The 14,994-nt window shown below is 38.2% G+C and overlaps 1 protein-coding gene across 3 annotated transcripts; it reads right to left on the minus strand.

The window, feature by feature from the left end:
• Positions 1 to 882: 882 nt before the first annotated feature.
• WEE1 (WEE1 G2 checkpoint kinase) lies at positions 883 to 14,958 on the minus strand. Of its 3 annotated transcripts, none has more exons than NM_001434827.1 (11): positions 14,290 to 14,958; positions 12,643 to 12,848; positions 12,131 to 12,194; positions 11,523 to 11,695; positions 10,835 to 10,956; positions 7,178 to 7,324; positions 4,914 to 5,009; positions 4,741 to 4,826; positions 3,206 to 3,376; positions 2,968 to 3,113; positions 883 to 2,223 (listed from the first exon to the last, which is right to left on the minus strand). In NM_001434827.1, the coding sequence occupies exons 1-11, from the start codon at positions 14,863 to 14,865 to the stop codon at positions 2,070 to 2,072; spliced, it is 1,941 nt and encodes a 646-aa protein (NP_001421756.1). In that variant the 5' UTR covers positions 14,866 to 14,958; the 3' UTR covers positions 883 to 2,069. The 3 variants fall into 3 exon arrangements, with proteins under 3 accessions (NP_001421756.1, XP_005216107.1, NP_001094675.2); XM_005216050.5 differs by lacking the exon at positions 14,290 to 14,958 and adding an exon at positions 13,631 to 14,268; NM_001101205.2 differs by lacking the exon at positions 14,290 to 14,958 and adding an exon at positions 13,026 to 13,148.
• Between the last annotated feature and the right edge of the window lie 36 nt (positions 14,959 to 14,994).

Genomic DNA, 14,994 nt, shown 5'->3' on the forward strand with positions numbered 1-14,994 from the left:
TGTACCCATGATGAAAAAGCACAAGGATCTTGTGACATTTTTACCTGCTAAACGGCCTTCACTACTAATTTGTCAGAAAAAGATGTGTAGAATTAGCACTGTTAATCACTTAAATTTACACTATCAATTCTAAAATCTAGTCCAGTTTAGTGAATTAAAACCCTCCCCACTTCAAAACTCTTTTCTGGCACTCAGTTCAAATTAAAGTTATAAGTCCTATCCATTATATTAACTTAGAGCTATTTCAAACCACATTATACATTTCTAGCAGATCAAATGCATAATATCCAATGTGATATAAAGATGTTATTTATAATGACAAAAAACATTCAAGGTTGACGGGTAAATTTCTCTTAAATCTCAAAATTTAACTAATGTGGAATAAAATGAAAGTGAAAGTCACTCAGTTGTGTCCAACTCTTTGTGATCCCATGGACTATACAGTCCATGGACTTCTCCAGGCCAGAATACTGGAGTGCGTAGCTAGCTGTTCCCTTCTCCAAAGGATGTTCCCAACCGAAGGATAGAACCCGTCTCCTGCACTGGAGGCAGATTCTTTACCAGCTGACACGAGGGGAGCCCAAGAATACTGGAATGGGTAGCCTATCCCTTTCTCCCCAGGGATCTTTCTGACCGAGGAATTGAACCAGGGTTTCCTGCATTGCAGGTGGAGTCTTTACCAACTGAGCTACAAGGGAAGCCCAATGTGAACTAAAGCTCATCATTAAATCATGTTTCATACTCTTATCAAAAATGTGTCCTCTGTCTTTAGTACTTTAAATACATTATATTCAACATTTTAAAATGTGTTAAAAAAAAATGTAGTGATAATGGAGATAAAATAGTAGAAAACAGGCACCACAAAGATTCACACAATGAAGGTAAGCTCAGAGTGACTTTTAATATGCCAATCAATGTTAATAAAACACAAGTCAAACAGACAAGTGCAAACATGTTTTAAAAGAAAATTAATAGAAAAACAACAGACAAATTCTATTTTTTTTTTTTTTTTGCAGTATCTGTTAGCCAGTATTATTAGTCAAATGGCTAATCACAGATAAAATATATTTTGTGAAAAGCTTGGGATAGTCAGAAATCATTCTGCCATTTCAAACAGCTATGTACAGTATCACCAAGATTAGTTTATATACACAAATATTGAAGAGAAACCGGGCAAAACATTTAAAAACAGACTAACAATACAATCAGGTACAAAACTTGGGTGGAAGGAGAAAACATTTTTTAAAGAGTCAGAGAAGGGTATTATCAGGAAAAAAGTACAAAACCAGTAATAATTATACTACATTAATATAGCATTCCAAAGGAGGGGAAGGAGGTGCATTTCTCCAATGCACTAGCTTCAAAGTTCAAAGAAAAAAAAAGGCAAATAGCTACTTTCATCAAGAGCAGCTATATATTTCACATAATTGTTTTAAAAAGAAAGCCTATTAACAACAATGATTGTTTAATGCTACAATTTTACAGCAAAGACAAAACTAAAATAGCAGCAAATTCACAAGGCAGTACTTCCACAGAATTATCACTCCATGGTTCATGCAATGCCTACAAAGTGCTCCCAGTTGGGTATACAAGTATAATTCACAATTTAGAAAAAAAAAATAAAAAGAAATATAAGATTGACACACAGGTACATTGAAAGCTGAGGAGTACTGAGTCTCTTAGCATTCCCTTCAAAGGGAGAACAGGTATGTAATAAAGCCCTTGAGTCCTTGTACAGGTCACTACAGGAAAAGATACCTTTTATTACAATGCAACAGCAAACCATAAGCAGCACACCACCACAGTGGTTAACCCTGGACAGGCTGGTGTAACATCCAACAGTGACCGACATCCTACAGAAGACAGACTGGTAAGACCAGACAAAAGCCTGATAAAGCACTGGTCAAAATACAGCTTTCAACTGTAATTCACAAATAAGTCCTAAAAGGTACTTCAGTAAAATTACTGACACCGATTGAAAAAGGAATTGCTAACTGGATTGTAGCAGTGATTTCAACCTAGCTTCCTCTTGTCACAGTTTTTTTGGGGGGAGGTGGGTAATGAGTAGTTCAGTATATGGTAAGGCTGACAGAGCGGTTCATTTTCTTTCCAATAAGTCGAGATGTTCTATTACTCTGGGTGGTGGACCTGGTAGCCATCCGATCAGTGAAGAGTGCTCTTTCCTCAGCTGCAGCTTTTGCCATCTGGGCTTTCTTGAGTTCTCTAACAACATAAAAATAGGAAACAAGACTTTTCACCTACTGTATTAAACCCAGAAAGGGATCCTAAGAGGCCAAATACAAACTACATTATCAGTTGGGAGATTTTTGTGTGCCATCATTACTCCAAGATACAATTAAAGAGAAAAAAAAGTGAAAATCTATTTACATAAGAGACAAAAGGAGAATTCTATTTCCTCTTTATATGAACTATGCTGGCTATCAAACTAATGGCAAAATAACCTTTAAGTATTTCAAGTCAGTTTTATTAGGTTAGTATAAAAATGGTAGCAATAAAGCAAATGAATTAGATAAACACTCCAACCAGTTTTCCAAAAATGTCAAAGGTCATTCAGATCAAATGTGAAAATCATCTAACCCAATTGACATTAATTTCATCCTTTCATAAAAGTAAACAGAACATTTTGAGGAGAATGTCATTTATGACAAGAGTTTGGAGAGAAAAAACTGATACCTGCTCATTTTAGCTTTTGGGACAATTTGGGCATAAGGATATCACCACTTTTGAATACATGCAGGTTTAAAAACCTTTTAAGTCCATAATTTCAAAGTTTAGAAACAATGCCAATTTATAGGTCAAATATCAAGACAGAAGTCCCCAAACTTTAACCATATAACATGCCAAGCCACTTTATTCTTCACTGATGGAAAGTATAAATCATTTCTAATTAAAATCTGAGAATAAAAATGAGAAACTAAAAAACAAAACAAAAACCCCATCACTTACTTCTGCAGAAGTGAATTTTTGAACTTTTCAGCATTCAATTCTATTCGTAATTGTTCTGCACTCTTCCTTGAAGCAGATAGTAATACTGAATGCTTTACCAGTGCCATTGCTGAAGGTCTTCTCTCTGGATCTGGATGAATCATAACCTTAAAAAGAGAAGTAAAATTAACACAAAGATATGCAATTTAATAAAATATTGAACTGTGTCAATAAAGTGCTTCACATATAAAATGCTCACTTTTAGCAACTCTGTAAATTCTTGCGAAAGCACTTGTGGAATCCGAGGTAATCTACCCTGTCTAATTTCATGCCATTGGTCTCCATTTCTGGGAAGAGGCTCAGCACCAGCAGCACATACCACTGTGAGGGCAAGGGCAAAAATATCTGCTTTTGGAAGGTGAGTATAGTTCTGTAAAATTAAAGGGAAAAAAAAGTTAAGGGAATATAAAGATTGTCAAAATAAAGTAAGATTACACCTCAATGATGATTTGGGTGAGAAATAAGACGAAATTAAAATGTCCAGTGATACATTTAAATTTAGGACATACTCAGAGAACAAGCTAAATTTGGGGAGATTATACTTTTTTTAATGACAAAGTTATATACACTCTGGGGCTTTCCTGGTAACTCAGTGGGACAGAATCCGCCTGACAATGCAGGAGACACAGGTTTAACCCCAGGGCTGGGATGATCCCCCAGAGAAGGAATGGTAACCCACTGCAGTACTCCTGCCTGGGAAATTCCACGGACAGAGGAGTCTGGCGAGCTACAGTCCATGGGGTTGCAAAGAGTAGGACACGACTTAGCGACTAAACAACAATACACTTTGGGGTGGGATGGTAAATACGTTTCTAAAAGTATTCAGGTTATTTCTAAAAGGCCTCCCCTTTATCACCAGCCTCACTCAACTCTCAGAAGAAACTTTAGCTCTCGGGGCATTCATATGAAACTACAAACATCAACAAGTTAGAAATATGCATATACATATACAACACAAATATACATAAACAGAATAGTGTCATACAATTCATTTGTTCTAGTTATTCTATTTCCATTCAAAAACGCTTATCAAGAAATATTTTACAACACTGTTTTTGAAATAGTATTATTAACTATGGGGCTTCCCAGATGGCTCAGATGGCAAAGAATCTGCCTGCAATCCAGGAGACTTGGGTTCAATCCCTGGGTCAGGAAGTTGTCCCCTGGAGAAAGAAATGGCAACCCACTCCAGTATTCTTGCCTGGAGAATTCTACGGACAGAGGAGCCTGGCGGGCTATGGTCTATGGGGTCGCAAAGAGTTGGACACAACTAAGTGACTAACACATACTTTCACATTATTAACTGTATCCATACTTTATTTAATCATTCCTTTATTGCTAAATATTAACATTCTCAATTTATCTGTATATGAATATTTCTTTAAGAGAGACTCCTAGAAATAGAAATTCTGGGTAAAAGGGAATGTGACTTTAAAATGTTGACAGGTGTTAACACTTTGATCTCCGAAAAGACATTGTCATTTTAAAGTTTCACCAGTAATGCGTGGAAACTTTTTTTTTACTGCAACCCCACCACTGTTGAATATGATAAATCTTTGCCTTTATTGACTTTTGCTAGATTAAATACCCCAACAAGCTAATAGTTTACACTTTCTATTCTGTATTATCTTTCTACTGGTTATTAGCTTAAAATTTCAGTACATCTGCATTTATAGTTTTCTAGCATCTGATAATAAGTGTTACAAAGCAAATGGCTTAAAGAAGAAAAACTACCTCCTGTAAAACTTCATTTGCAAGAAAACGGCTATCACCCTCTTCAACTTGTGGACTAGAGATCCTTGTTACATGTCCAAGGTCACCTAGAAGTATTGAAAAAAATACAGTCAAGAATTAAAACAAAACAGCCTCTATTTTAAGGAAATAATTTGGTTACTTTTCTTTCTTACCTATTTTAAACATAACTTTGTTGGATGCCCAGTCATCTTCATCTCCTTCTTCAGAGGCAGCATTTGGGATTGAAGTTCGAGATATGAAAATATTACCTGTCAAACAGTTATTTAGGTAAGCCATACTAACAATTAATAGAATCAAAGTTCACAAACAAGTCATACAACGAATCATTCAGAAAGCACTTAAATATATAGATTATGTGTTCTACCCAAACCCAGTAAGAATGAAAGGGGACTGTATTTTCTAGATACAGAAAATACAGAAATGTATTTTCTGGTCTAGCACTGGTCCTTTAACACGTGAAAACCACTGCATTAGACTCTTGTCAGCTACACATTGATCTTCAGCAGTTCTAATTACTTAGAAATAATACAAAGGGCAATTAACATACTAATTCATGATGCTGCTGCTGCTAAGTCACTTCAGTCGTGTCCGACTCTGTGATGCTACTGAGGCACAAATTTTAATCTAATGCTACAAGGCTGGTGTGAAAACAAGTCATGCAGTTATTGAGTTTGGCTGACCATACAGCATCTACAACCCAAAGAGGTTTTGTGGTTCACTATTTCTACTGTACACAAACTTCTTCTTCATCTAATGCAGGTAAGGTTATATAAATATAAGTTTCAGCAGCAAACTTTATTTTAGTAGTTTTATCAATGTTTCATTCACTAGCGTCTTTTCAATTTTATTTACAGGACAACTTATTTTATGGGGATATTTGTAAATTTAAAACTTCACATGCCTTAATATTTTCAACTTTTGTACCTGTAATGTAATGGTCCCCTATGTTTGTATAACATTAAATACAAGCTATGAGTATGGGGAAACCTCAATGATCTACATTAATTGCAACCAGTTCAAACTTAATTTTTTCTTTTTGAAAATAAATGTTTTAATAAGTTGACATACAAAAATTCTTCATATAATTCATATAATTAAGTTGCGAAAAATGATTTAAATCACAGTCCATGGGGTTGCATAGAGTAGGACATGACTTAGCGTAGATTAAAAAAAGAAAAGAACCTCAGTAATTCAATTTAAAAACACTCAGCCTAAAATGTTTACTTAAATCCATCAACCTTTCAGTTGGGTTTCCCTGGTGGCTCAAACGGTAAAGAATCCACCTGACAATGCCTAAAAACACCTAGCCTAAAATGTTTAACTTAAATCCCTTAAATCCCTAAAATCCTTAACTTTTTAGTTATAACTTCTAAATTAAAGGATAGAAAAAGGAATTAGCTAAATGATGCAACGAAGCAACCAGTCGAACCCAGAAGAAAGGAAATCTGGCAAAACAAGGTCTGTATTATTATTATATAAGTAGGGGAATAGTAAAACCTAAAAAAAGAAAATGGATTTACCCTGATGTAATGCATGGTTCTGAAATGGACGCTAGTTTGGATGAAGCAACTGCTAAGGACTTTGGTCAACTAGGAAAAATTTTAATATGACCTGGCAAGTAGATAATTATTGAAATGGAAAGGTAGAGACAGTGTCTTTTTAAAAAAGTTCTAAAACAGTATGTACCTTACGACGTGACTTTTGACGAGAGGGATCTGCACTAAAATGTTAGTGTAGGATTCACTTGCATCCTTTTTTAAACGCAAAATAAAAATGCATGTACCATTTTCTTTTCTGAACAAAACAGTAATAACAATAACCCTCTTAGGCGCACCAGCATTAATTTAAAAGTACAGATCTATATAGCCTAGTACAAGAGACAGGCTTTAAACATGAGTTCTTTTAGTCTCCCCATCAGTCCCACTCTAAGACTGTGGTTCCCATAAGATGCAGAACATTTTTTTTCAGCTTTTAGTAAAAATGAGAGTATTATTTCAGATCTTTTGGTGTAACAAGGGAAGAGGTGATGGGAAATGAAACACTACTACTAAGTGGGTCAAAAATCTTTTAAAGCTAAAATGAAATGTACACACTGCTGAATTTAAAATGGATAGCCAACAAGGTCCTACCGTACAGTACAGGGAATTCTGCTCAGTGTTACGTGGCAGCCTAGATGGGAGGGGAGTTGGGGCAAGAATGGATACATGTATTTGTATGGCTGAGTCCCTTTGCTGTCCACCTGAAACTATTACAAATTGTTAATCAGCTATACTCCAGTATAAAATAAAAAGTTAAAAAAAACTAACAATGAAAAAACATAGTAAAATGTTTTATGTTGCCATATTGTTTTAATGAAATCATTTATTCTATAAAACCCTAAAGAACATATATAGGTCAGATGATCTGTAATACTTACTAGGCTTTATATCCATGTGAACTAAAGACATTGAATGAATATACCTCAAGCCCCGGCCAACTTGTAAGAGGAGATCCTTCAACTCTGCTTCTGTAAAGTAACTCATACTTCTGTAGTTTTCACTTATGGCATCGGCTAAACTGCCACCTAACAAACACAAGAAAAGTTAGAATTTTCTTCTTTCTGAAATACCATTTTTCTTTCATCTTTACTGTATGACTAGACGCAACCAAGAAAATGACATTTTACAGGACCTATTCTCTTCAACGTGCTTGTGAAATCAAAATTGTATTTATTCTTTCACTAGCTAAAACACTCACATGTGTACAAACTATAATATAAAGTCTCTGTCTTATCAATACATACTCTAGCAACCCACCTAGTTCTCTTTCCCAGAGTAATGTTATGAATTCTTTTCAACTCCTTTTTATACAAGCAATAACACATTTTCATTATCTTGAAGATCATTCTTTATAATATACAAAGACCACTCCTTTCTTAGGTATACTAAATTCCATTGCATAATTGAATGGTAATGCACTAAGCAATCCCCTAATTGATGGACATTTAAAAATGATTTCCAAGCCTTTAATACTCTTGCCTGGAGAATCCCAGGGAGGGAGGAGCCTGGTAGGCTACAGTACATGAGGTCGCAAAGAGTCGGACACGACTGAGCGACTTCACTTTCACTTTTCAATACTACAAATTATAGTCTCAGGAATTCACACATATTTTGTTATCTCCTACAAACAAACTGCTGGGTCAAATGGTATATACAGTGTACTATACACATTCATTGGGTGTATGAGACACTATTTTATTACATATAGGATAAATTCCTATAGCTGAGAGCGCCATTTCCATTTACCCTACAAAACAGTTTTGGGTTGGTTTTCACAGTATCAATGCCAAGACTTGATTGCCTCTGAAAGCTCACATAAAACACACTCAATTCCTGATTTCAAAAGGCTAATACTTAAAATCCGCTAGCATAAGGTTATGTAAATCTGGGGATTTGGAAGACAAATCTGGACGATTACACACACACACAGTCCCCTTTAGAGAAGGCTGTACCAAATCACACTTCCATGCTTAATGTACGAGAATACCTATTTTCCCACACACATAACAACAGAGTCTACAAATTTTATAAGTAAAATCCAGTATCTTAGTATAGTTTTAATTTATACCACTCTTACTATGAATAAGAACAAACCTGCTTTTATAGAATCAAACCTATCAGCTAATTTGTTTATACTTTAAAAAACTTTAAGTTTATACTTCATAAGTTTTATTAAAAACTTTGTTTATACTCTGTCTCAGAGGAAATGAGTTATGTTTAAAAAATAAACAAACCACTTCTGCTTAAAGCTTAGTTGGGAATAATAAAACCAGAAGCAAGGTAATAAAAATCTAGGTCGATGATATACTACTCAGAAAAGGAGGTCCTATAATTTGAACAAGTCTAAACAGCAAAAACATCAAATGTGCGGTAAAAATAAAAGTAAATCACACACCTGTATAGTTTAGGATTAAGTATGTTCTCCAAACTTAATTTGTACAAATCTTGAACTGTGGGAAAAAGAGAGCTCTAGAAGGGAGCAGGTCAATAAGCTTTTTGGGATATGTGAATTTGAAGTCCTAGATCAAGTTCACCAAGAAATAATATGGCTGCTTTTTAATGGGTCTAGCTACTACAGCTGGGCCGGTTTCTTCTATCTTGCTGCTGAAAGGGTAAGAAAGGTGAGAAGAGCAAACCATTCATCTGATATTTCAGGTTCTCCTGCGCTATCAATTAACATTTTTCTACACCTGCTTATCAAGAGTAGAAATTCCATCTATCACCAAATCAAGAAAACAGGCTCAAAATGCAAACAACTGTTTTCGATAAAAAATCAGTTAAGATAAAGGATATCAGTTAATCAACACTACAAATGAATGATAACAGAATCCATCCCTGTGAAACTACAGAAAAGGATCTAGCTAGGTCTATTAGGACATTTAGGGTTTATGTGGAGAAAATGGTGGAAAACGCAAACAGAAGAGCTCACAAATATATCTAGACAGCCTCATTTTCTTTCATCTAAGCAAAACATCATACAAAGAGGCTGTTCTATTTTACACAAGTTTATTTATTTTTTTAAAGATCCATATTCCTAAAGTGCTTAAGACTGCTCCAAAATAATAAATTATTTCAAAAGATTATTTTATAATCTAACTTTATTACAGGACAGGGTCTTTGTAATCTGAGAGGGTAGCAAAACGGCTCATCCCCCTCACTCAAATCCCAGGCCCAAGCCAGTTATCTCAGAATCAACTAAATAACACAACCACGTATTTGGTAGGTTGCTACAAATTTGTGATTTCTGGACTGTGGCTGACAGCAAGTCACATCAACAAGGTGAGAGGTAGAAAGAAACTAGAAGGAGATGGTGTCTAGCAAATATGGAGGAAAGAAGGTATTATGATCAAGTTATACTATTAGTAAGTGCAGTAACTAAAAAATGGAGGTTAAGCAACAGAATAGTCCACAAAGCCATAGGTGACAGCTACATAAATATTTTGATGATATGAATAGAAACATTTCAAGAGATTTGTGAAAGCAGCAGCAATGCTGCATACTGAACAATTATATTTTTTCAAGGGTGTAGAATAAAATGACAACTCAGTGAGAAGTCAGGTATGAGAAATGGATCTTCTACATCTGTTTTGTTCATTATTTTCCAAAACAGAAAACTTGATCTACTACTTATACCACTTATTTATTCACAAGCTATGAAATGGCTAGTCTTAGGGGAAAAAATGACAATCAACAAAAAATAATCTTCACTACTCAAGTATTCAATAAATTCTAAGTTCTCTAATATTTCACTGAAGATGTACAGAAATAAAAATCCATCATATACAAAATTTTAGGTGTTTAATAACAGATCTGTAAGAATCAGAAGTGAGGCCAGGACTTTGGTAAAGATTTAGTGAAAAAGGAAGGACCCAGGATGACTGTTGAAGGACCTGCTGAAATTCAAAACCATATAAAGGTCCAAAGTTAAACCTCTATAAATGCTTTTTGGGGGGAGGCAGGGAGGAAGAAAGGAGGCAAGCACAGCTAGGGAACTAATGAAAATAATTCTCTCTTTATAGAAACATTTCAGTGGATTCTAGTGGTAAACAAAGGGTGGATAGATGGTAGGGGGAGCAAGATTCAAAAATGGCTGAATTTATATCAATGGAGAGTCACTGTCATTTTACAAGTAACCATTATCAGTTTCAGCAGCACATAAAATGAAAGGCAAAGGGAAGGCTAGATACAGGGAGCTTGGCTTATTAACTATTATATCCCTCCCCCACACTATGCTAAGTGCTAGGAATACCAAAATACATGGCAAGGCTGCTATCCTCTCAAGAAAATCAGTTTAATTTGAGTAACAGACATACAAATAATATGCATGGTTCTACTATCTAGGTAGAAAAAACAAGGTTTTCAATCTTATGTTCCAGGTAAGAATAACTTGCACTTCATGTCAGGGCTTTTGATCTTTGAATTTATAACAGGTAAAAGATATATAGAATTAGAGCAAGACTTTAGATAAAAAATAAATTATTTCCTTGGTGTTCATTTTCTTGAGCTTACACATTTACAGGGGAACCATTACTCACCGTTACAATATTCATTCTGTATAAGCATATGATCATCTTCTGCCCAGGCAGAGAAGTATCGAACTACATGAGAATGTTGCCCAAGCACTGCGTGAGCATATACTTCTCTCAAAGCATTCTGCCTAGAAGTTTGAGATTAAGAGAATCATAAATCATTTTTATTTAAGATAAACTGAGTTAATTTATCTGAAAGTTCATAAAAGAATCTTGACTTCTGGATCTATCATTTATTATGCTGAAGAACTTGCTTAAAAGAGGATTAAAACTCTGTATGAGATTTTCCCAAAGGTTTCCATTAAAGAATCTGGAGTAGGAAATGGCAACCTACGGTCCATGGAGTTGCAAAGAATAAGACACGACTAAGCACACATCATGCCATTTAAGAATGTTAGAAAGAAGGAATCTTGCTGGCCCTACAATTCAGGAAAGATGAAATTCTACTCTACTGTGAATTCATGGATGCTACTAGAAATACAAAATTTAAATTAGGCTCCAAGATCAGACTCCTCATATTACTCTACCAAATCCAATAAAAACAAATGGCACAAAATGAAATGGATCTGATTTAAGTCATTATAACTTCTCAAACATTAGAGATTAAATTCAGTGACTGACCACCTAAAACCTTAACATTTCTAACACCATACTGATGAACAAAAGAGCAAAAGACAAAATCTTTAATACATACTCATCAACAGAGCCAGCCAATGGCTTTTTTGATCGTTTTATGGCATAAACGCATCCATCCAGCCTCTTCACACATTTAAACACAGAACCAAATTCTCCAGAACCAATCTTCTCTAGCTCATGAAATTCTGTTGTATATCGAGACTTCATATTGCTTTCAGTAATTGTAATTCTCTGTAATAAAAAGTGTATCCATATATTTATAAAGGTACGAAAGTGATTTTTTCACTAAGGTGATAACACTATGAAATTTAAAAATTTTATCTTATGTTTTAATGCTTATTTAACATGTATATATGGGCTTTCCTTGTGGCTCAGTTGGTAGAGAATCTGCCTGCAATGCAGGAGACCTGGGTTCAATCCCTGGGGCAGGAAGATTCTCCAGAGAAGGAAATGGCAACCCACTGCAGTACTCTTTCCTGGAGAATTCCACGGATGGAAGAGCCGGGCCAGCTATAGTCCATGAGGTCGAAAAGAGTCAGACATGACTGAGTGGCTTTCAATTTCAACATGTATATATGATAGCTTGTTAAGTAGAAACAAATATAAAAATCAATAAAAAGAAAATTTTTTAAAAAACCAATAAAAAGGAAATCAAAAGCTACTGACTTTAGCAGGTCTTGTTTCATCTTCAAACTCATAATCACTGGCTTCCATGTCTTCACCACAGGAACTGAAAAATATTATTTTTTCTATCAATGTATTTGACAGATCCATCAACTAGAGATCCAAAACTATCTGACAGATATATAGCAAAATAAAAATTTAATGAATGAAAACCGAAAAGAAAGCATTTACTTTTGTAATGACAAGATACAGACCAAGTGATGAAAATGTTGTTCCTGTTTAGATATACCAACATCACCACACATATCAAAATTAAAGCCTTTCTAAATCAACTTTCTCTGCTTGCCTCATTTTGACAGCAGATTTACTAGAATTTATCTAGACCTTTTCTTTCTTCCTTTCCCACGCCATAGCTGATTACTGAAAATTGCTAGTAATGGAGAAAATTCTCAGCCCATAAACTTCCAAATCATTTGGTTGAAATTAAATTTTAATTATGCCAAACCAGTCTTGGGTGGTTGAGGAACCAAACTGTTGAAAAATAAATAACTTACTCATTCCAATATGCTCTCTTTCTTCTCCGACACTGTCCTGAGGAATGCAGTAACAGAGAATCTGGAGTAAAAGGATTAATATTCACTTGAGGAGTCTGTCGAACATCAAATTCCCTTTTTCCTGATTTTTCTGTATCCATGAATAGAGAGCCACCTCGGAGTTTAACAGAACTGGAATCGATTCCTCGAGCTTTGGAGAGCAAACTCTAGGAGAGGAAAAGAAACGCTTAGGATCCAAGTGCTATAGATAGCCTTCTCAACCTAATTTTCAACAAGTCTTTCTCCTGGCTGAATGTGTAGGTCAAAGCAACACACCAACCCTTGTTAATCTTTCAAGCAAAACAGACAGTGGTTTACTTAGGAGCCTGAAGCTGGATACTAACCACCTTTCCTGAAAAAGTCAACAGGTCTCTAGCCCTAAAAAGAATATGAATGAAAACTAAAATTAAGTTCACTCTAGGAGCTAAAAGTTAAGAAACCTTTCAATCCATCTAAAAATAGAAAGCATTCTGGGAGTCACATAAAAGCTCCCCTCCCCCATCCAAGTAGGGCTTTGAAAGCCTCCACCATAGAGCTCCTCCCCTCACTTCCAGACTTGCCTTGGGCAAGTCGGCCAATAAACAGTAAGGCACAAAAAGCACACATCTCCTAAGGTTTATGACTAGTAAGCGGACTGAAACTCACTTTAAAAGGTACATTTTCCACATTAATCTTTTAAGTTCGATACTGTCTGAATTTCGGTAAGTGTCTGCTTTAAAATCTGCTGTTACTTGTAAAGTTCTACAAGTGGTAATCTGCATACTCACTTGCCACTCAACACACAGGTGCTGAATACCTACTTCTTTAAGAGACATTATCAATGGTATGAAAGCCTGAGGGTCCAGGAGACAAAATCCACGCTGGTTTTTAACAGTTGGACGTTCCTAATCCAGACACTTCGGCTGATCAAACTTGGGAACTGCAAACCCGAGTGTAAACAAACGCTTACCAAATAAAATATTCTTTCCGGAAAGAGGTTTAAACGCTACCCCGAGTTATTTACGAGCCTTTTTAAGGCTGTAAATACTTGAAGGCCAGCCTTTTCTCCCAAGTCGAAGCGCAGTCTCCCTCCGTATCTCAAACTTTCCCCCAAAAGGCCACCTGATACGAAACGATAAGTGCATTTTTTTTTTAACCGAACTCCTGAGTGCGCCGCCCAAATTACAGGAGTGATCACTGCGTTTAAAAGGCACCAGATGGCTGCGGCGCTGAGGAGTGTCAGGTGGCCGGGCCAGCACCACTGGAGCATCCTTCCAAACCGCGTTATCGGTGCCACACTCCCGCCTGCCACGCTCGGGGCCGCCCCGACTCGGCGGGCGTTAAATCGTCAGCCACCTGGACGGCGCCGATCAGCCCCTTTGAAAGATGAAGAAGTTCCAGACGAGGCCCATTGTTCAGTTACATAATCTTAACGGACAACTGCTGGGCAGGGCCCAAAAAAAAGACTGCCAACTTTTTTGTTACCGCGCCGGAGAGCGAGCTGGGGTGAGGCCGGGCGGTTATGTAACCGAACCCGGGCAGCGCCGCGCTCCGCTCCCGGCGCCGCGGCCTTTTTAAAAGGCTGGGCCGGCGCGGGCTCTGGGCGCCCCGGCGGCCGCGTCCTCTCACCTTGGGGGTGTGCGGCGTGTCGAAGAGCCGCAGCTTGCGGAAGGTCTTGTGGGGCGGGGTACCCGGGTAGTCTGGCAGCGGCGAGCAGGCGCCCTCGCCGACCCCGCGCGCCCCGCAGCCCCGCAGCGACGCATCCCCCGGGCCTCCGCAGCGCACTGGGGAGAACGAGCTGCCCAGAAAGTAGGGCGCGGCCGGCGACTTGACCGGAGACGAGGAGCCGAAGCCCTCCTCCTCCCACGAGTCTCCCTCTGCCCCGCCGCCCGCCGCGTCCGCGCCGGGGCAGGCGCCCCGCAGCAGCATGTCCTCCTCTAGCTCCCCCGGGCTACCGGGGATTGTGTCCGGAGAGCGACGGCGCTCGGGCCCGGGCTCTGTGGGGCTCCTCGCGGGAGGCAGAGGCGAGTCGGGCTCCTGAAAGGCCGAGTCCTCCCCGGTGCTGTGGCCGCTGCCTTCTTCCTCCTCTTCTTCCTCCTCCTCCTCACAGTCGCTGCAGGGCGAGAAGATCAGCTTCTGCCGCAAGGTGCAGGAGGCCGCGGCGCGGCGGGGCGGCGGCGGCTGCTGCCGGCTCAGGAAGCTCATCGCGCCCCTGGGGCCGGGGCGGAGGACCGGAGAACCAGAGCCCGCGGAGTCCAGGGCTCGGCCGGCCCAGGGGGCGGGTCCGCCACGTGCGACTAGGCGCGCCCGGGGGCCGCGGCTGCGGCGGGCCCG

This window comes from Bos taurus, chromosome 15 (genome assembly GCF_002263795.3).
Source record: "Bos taurus isolate L1 Dominette 01449 registration number 42190680 breed Hereford chromosome 15, ARS-UCD2.0, whole genome shotgun sequence".
In the NCBI taxonomy this organism is placed as follows: domain Eukaryota; kingdom Metazoa; phylum Chordata; class Mammalia; order Artiodactyla; family Bovidae; genus Bos; species Bos taurus.

Bases quoted from the DNA above. Each gene is read 5' to 3' on its own strand.
- WEE1 (NM_001434827.1), bottom strand. From the start codon at position 14,865: ATGAGCTTCCTGAGCCGGCAGCAGCCGCCGCCGCCCCGCCGCGCCGCG. The intron at 12,195-12,642 runs GTAAGTTATTTA...AATATTTTTCAG, and splicing joins AAGAGAGCATATTGGAATGA to TTCCTGTGGTGAAGACATGG. The intron at 3,377-4,740 runs GTAGTTTTTCTT...TTAATTTTACAG, and splicing joins CAAATGAAGTTTTACAGGAG to AACTATACTCACCTTCCAAA.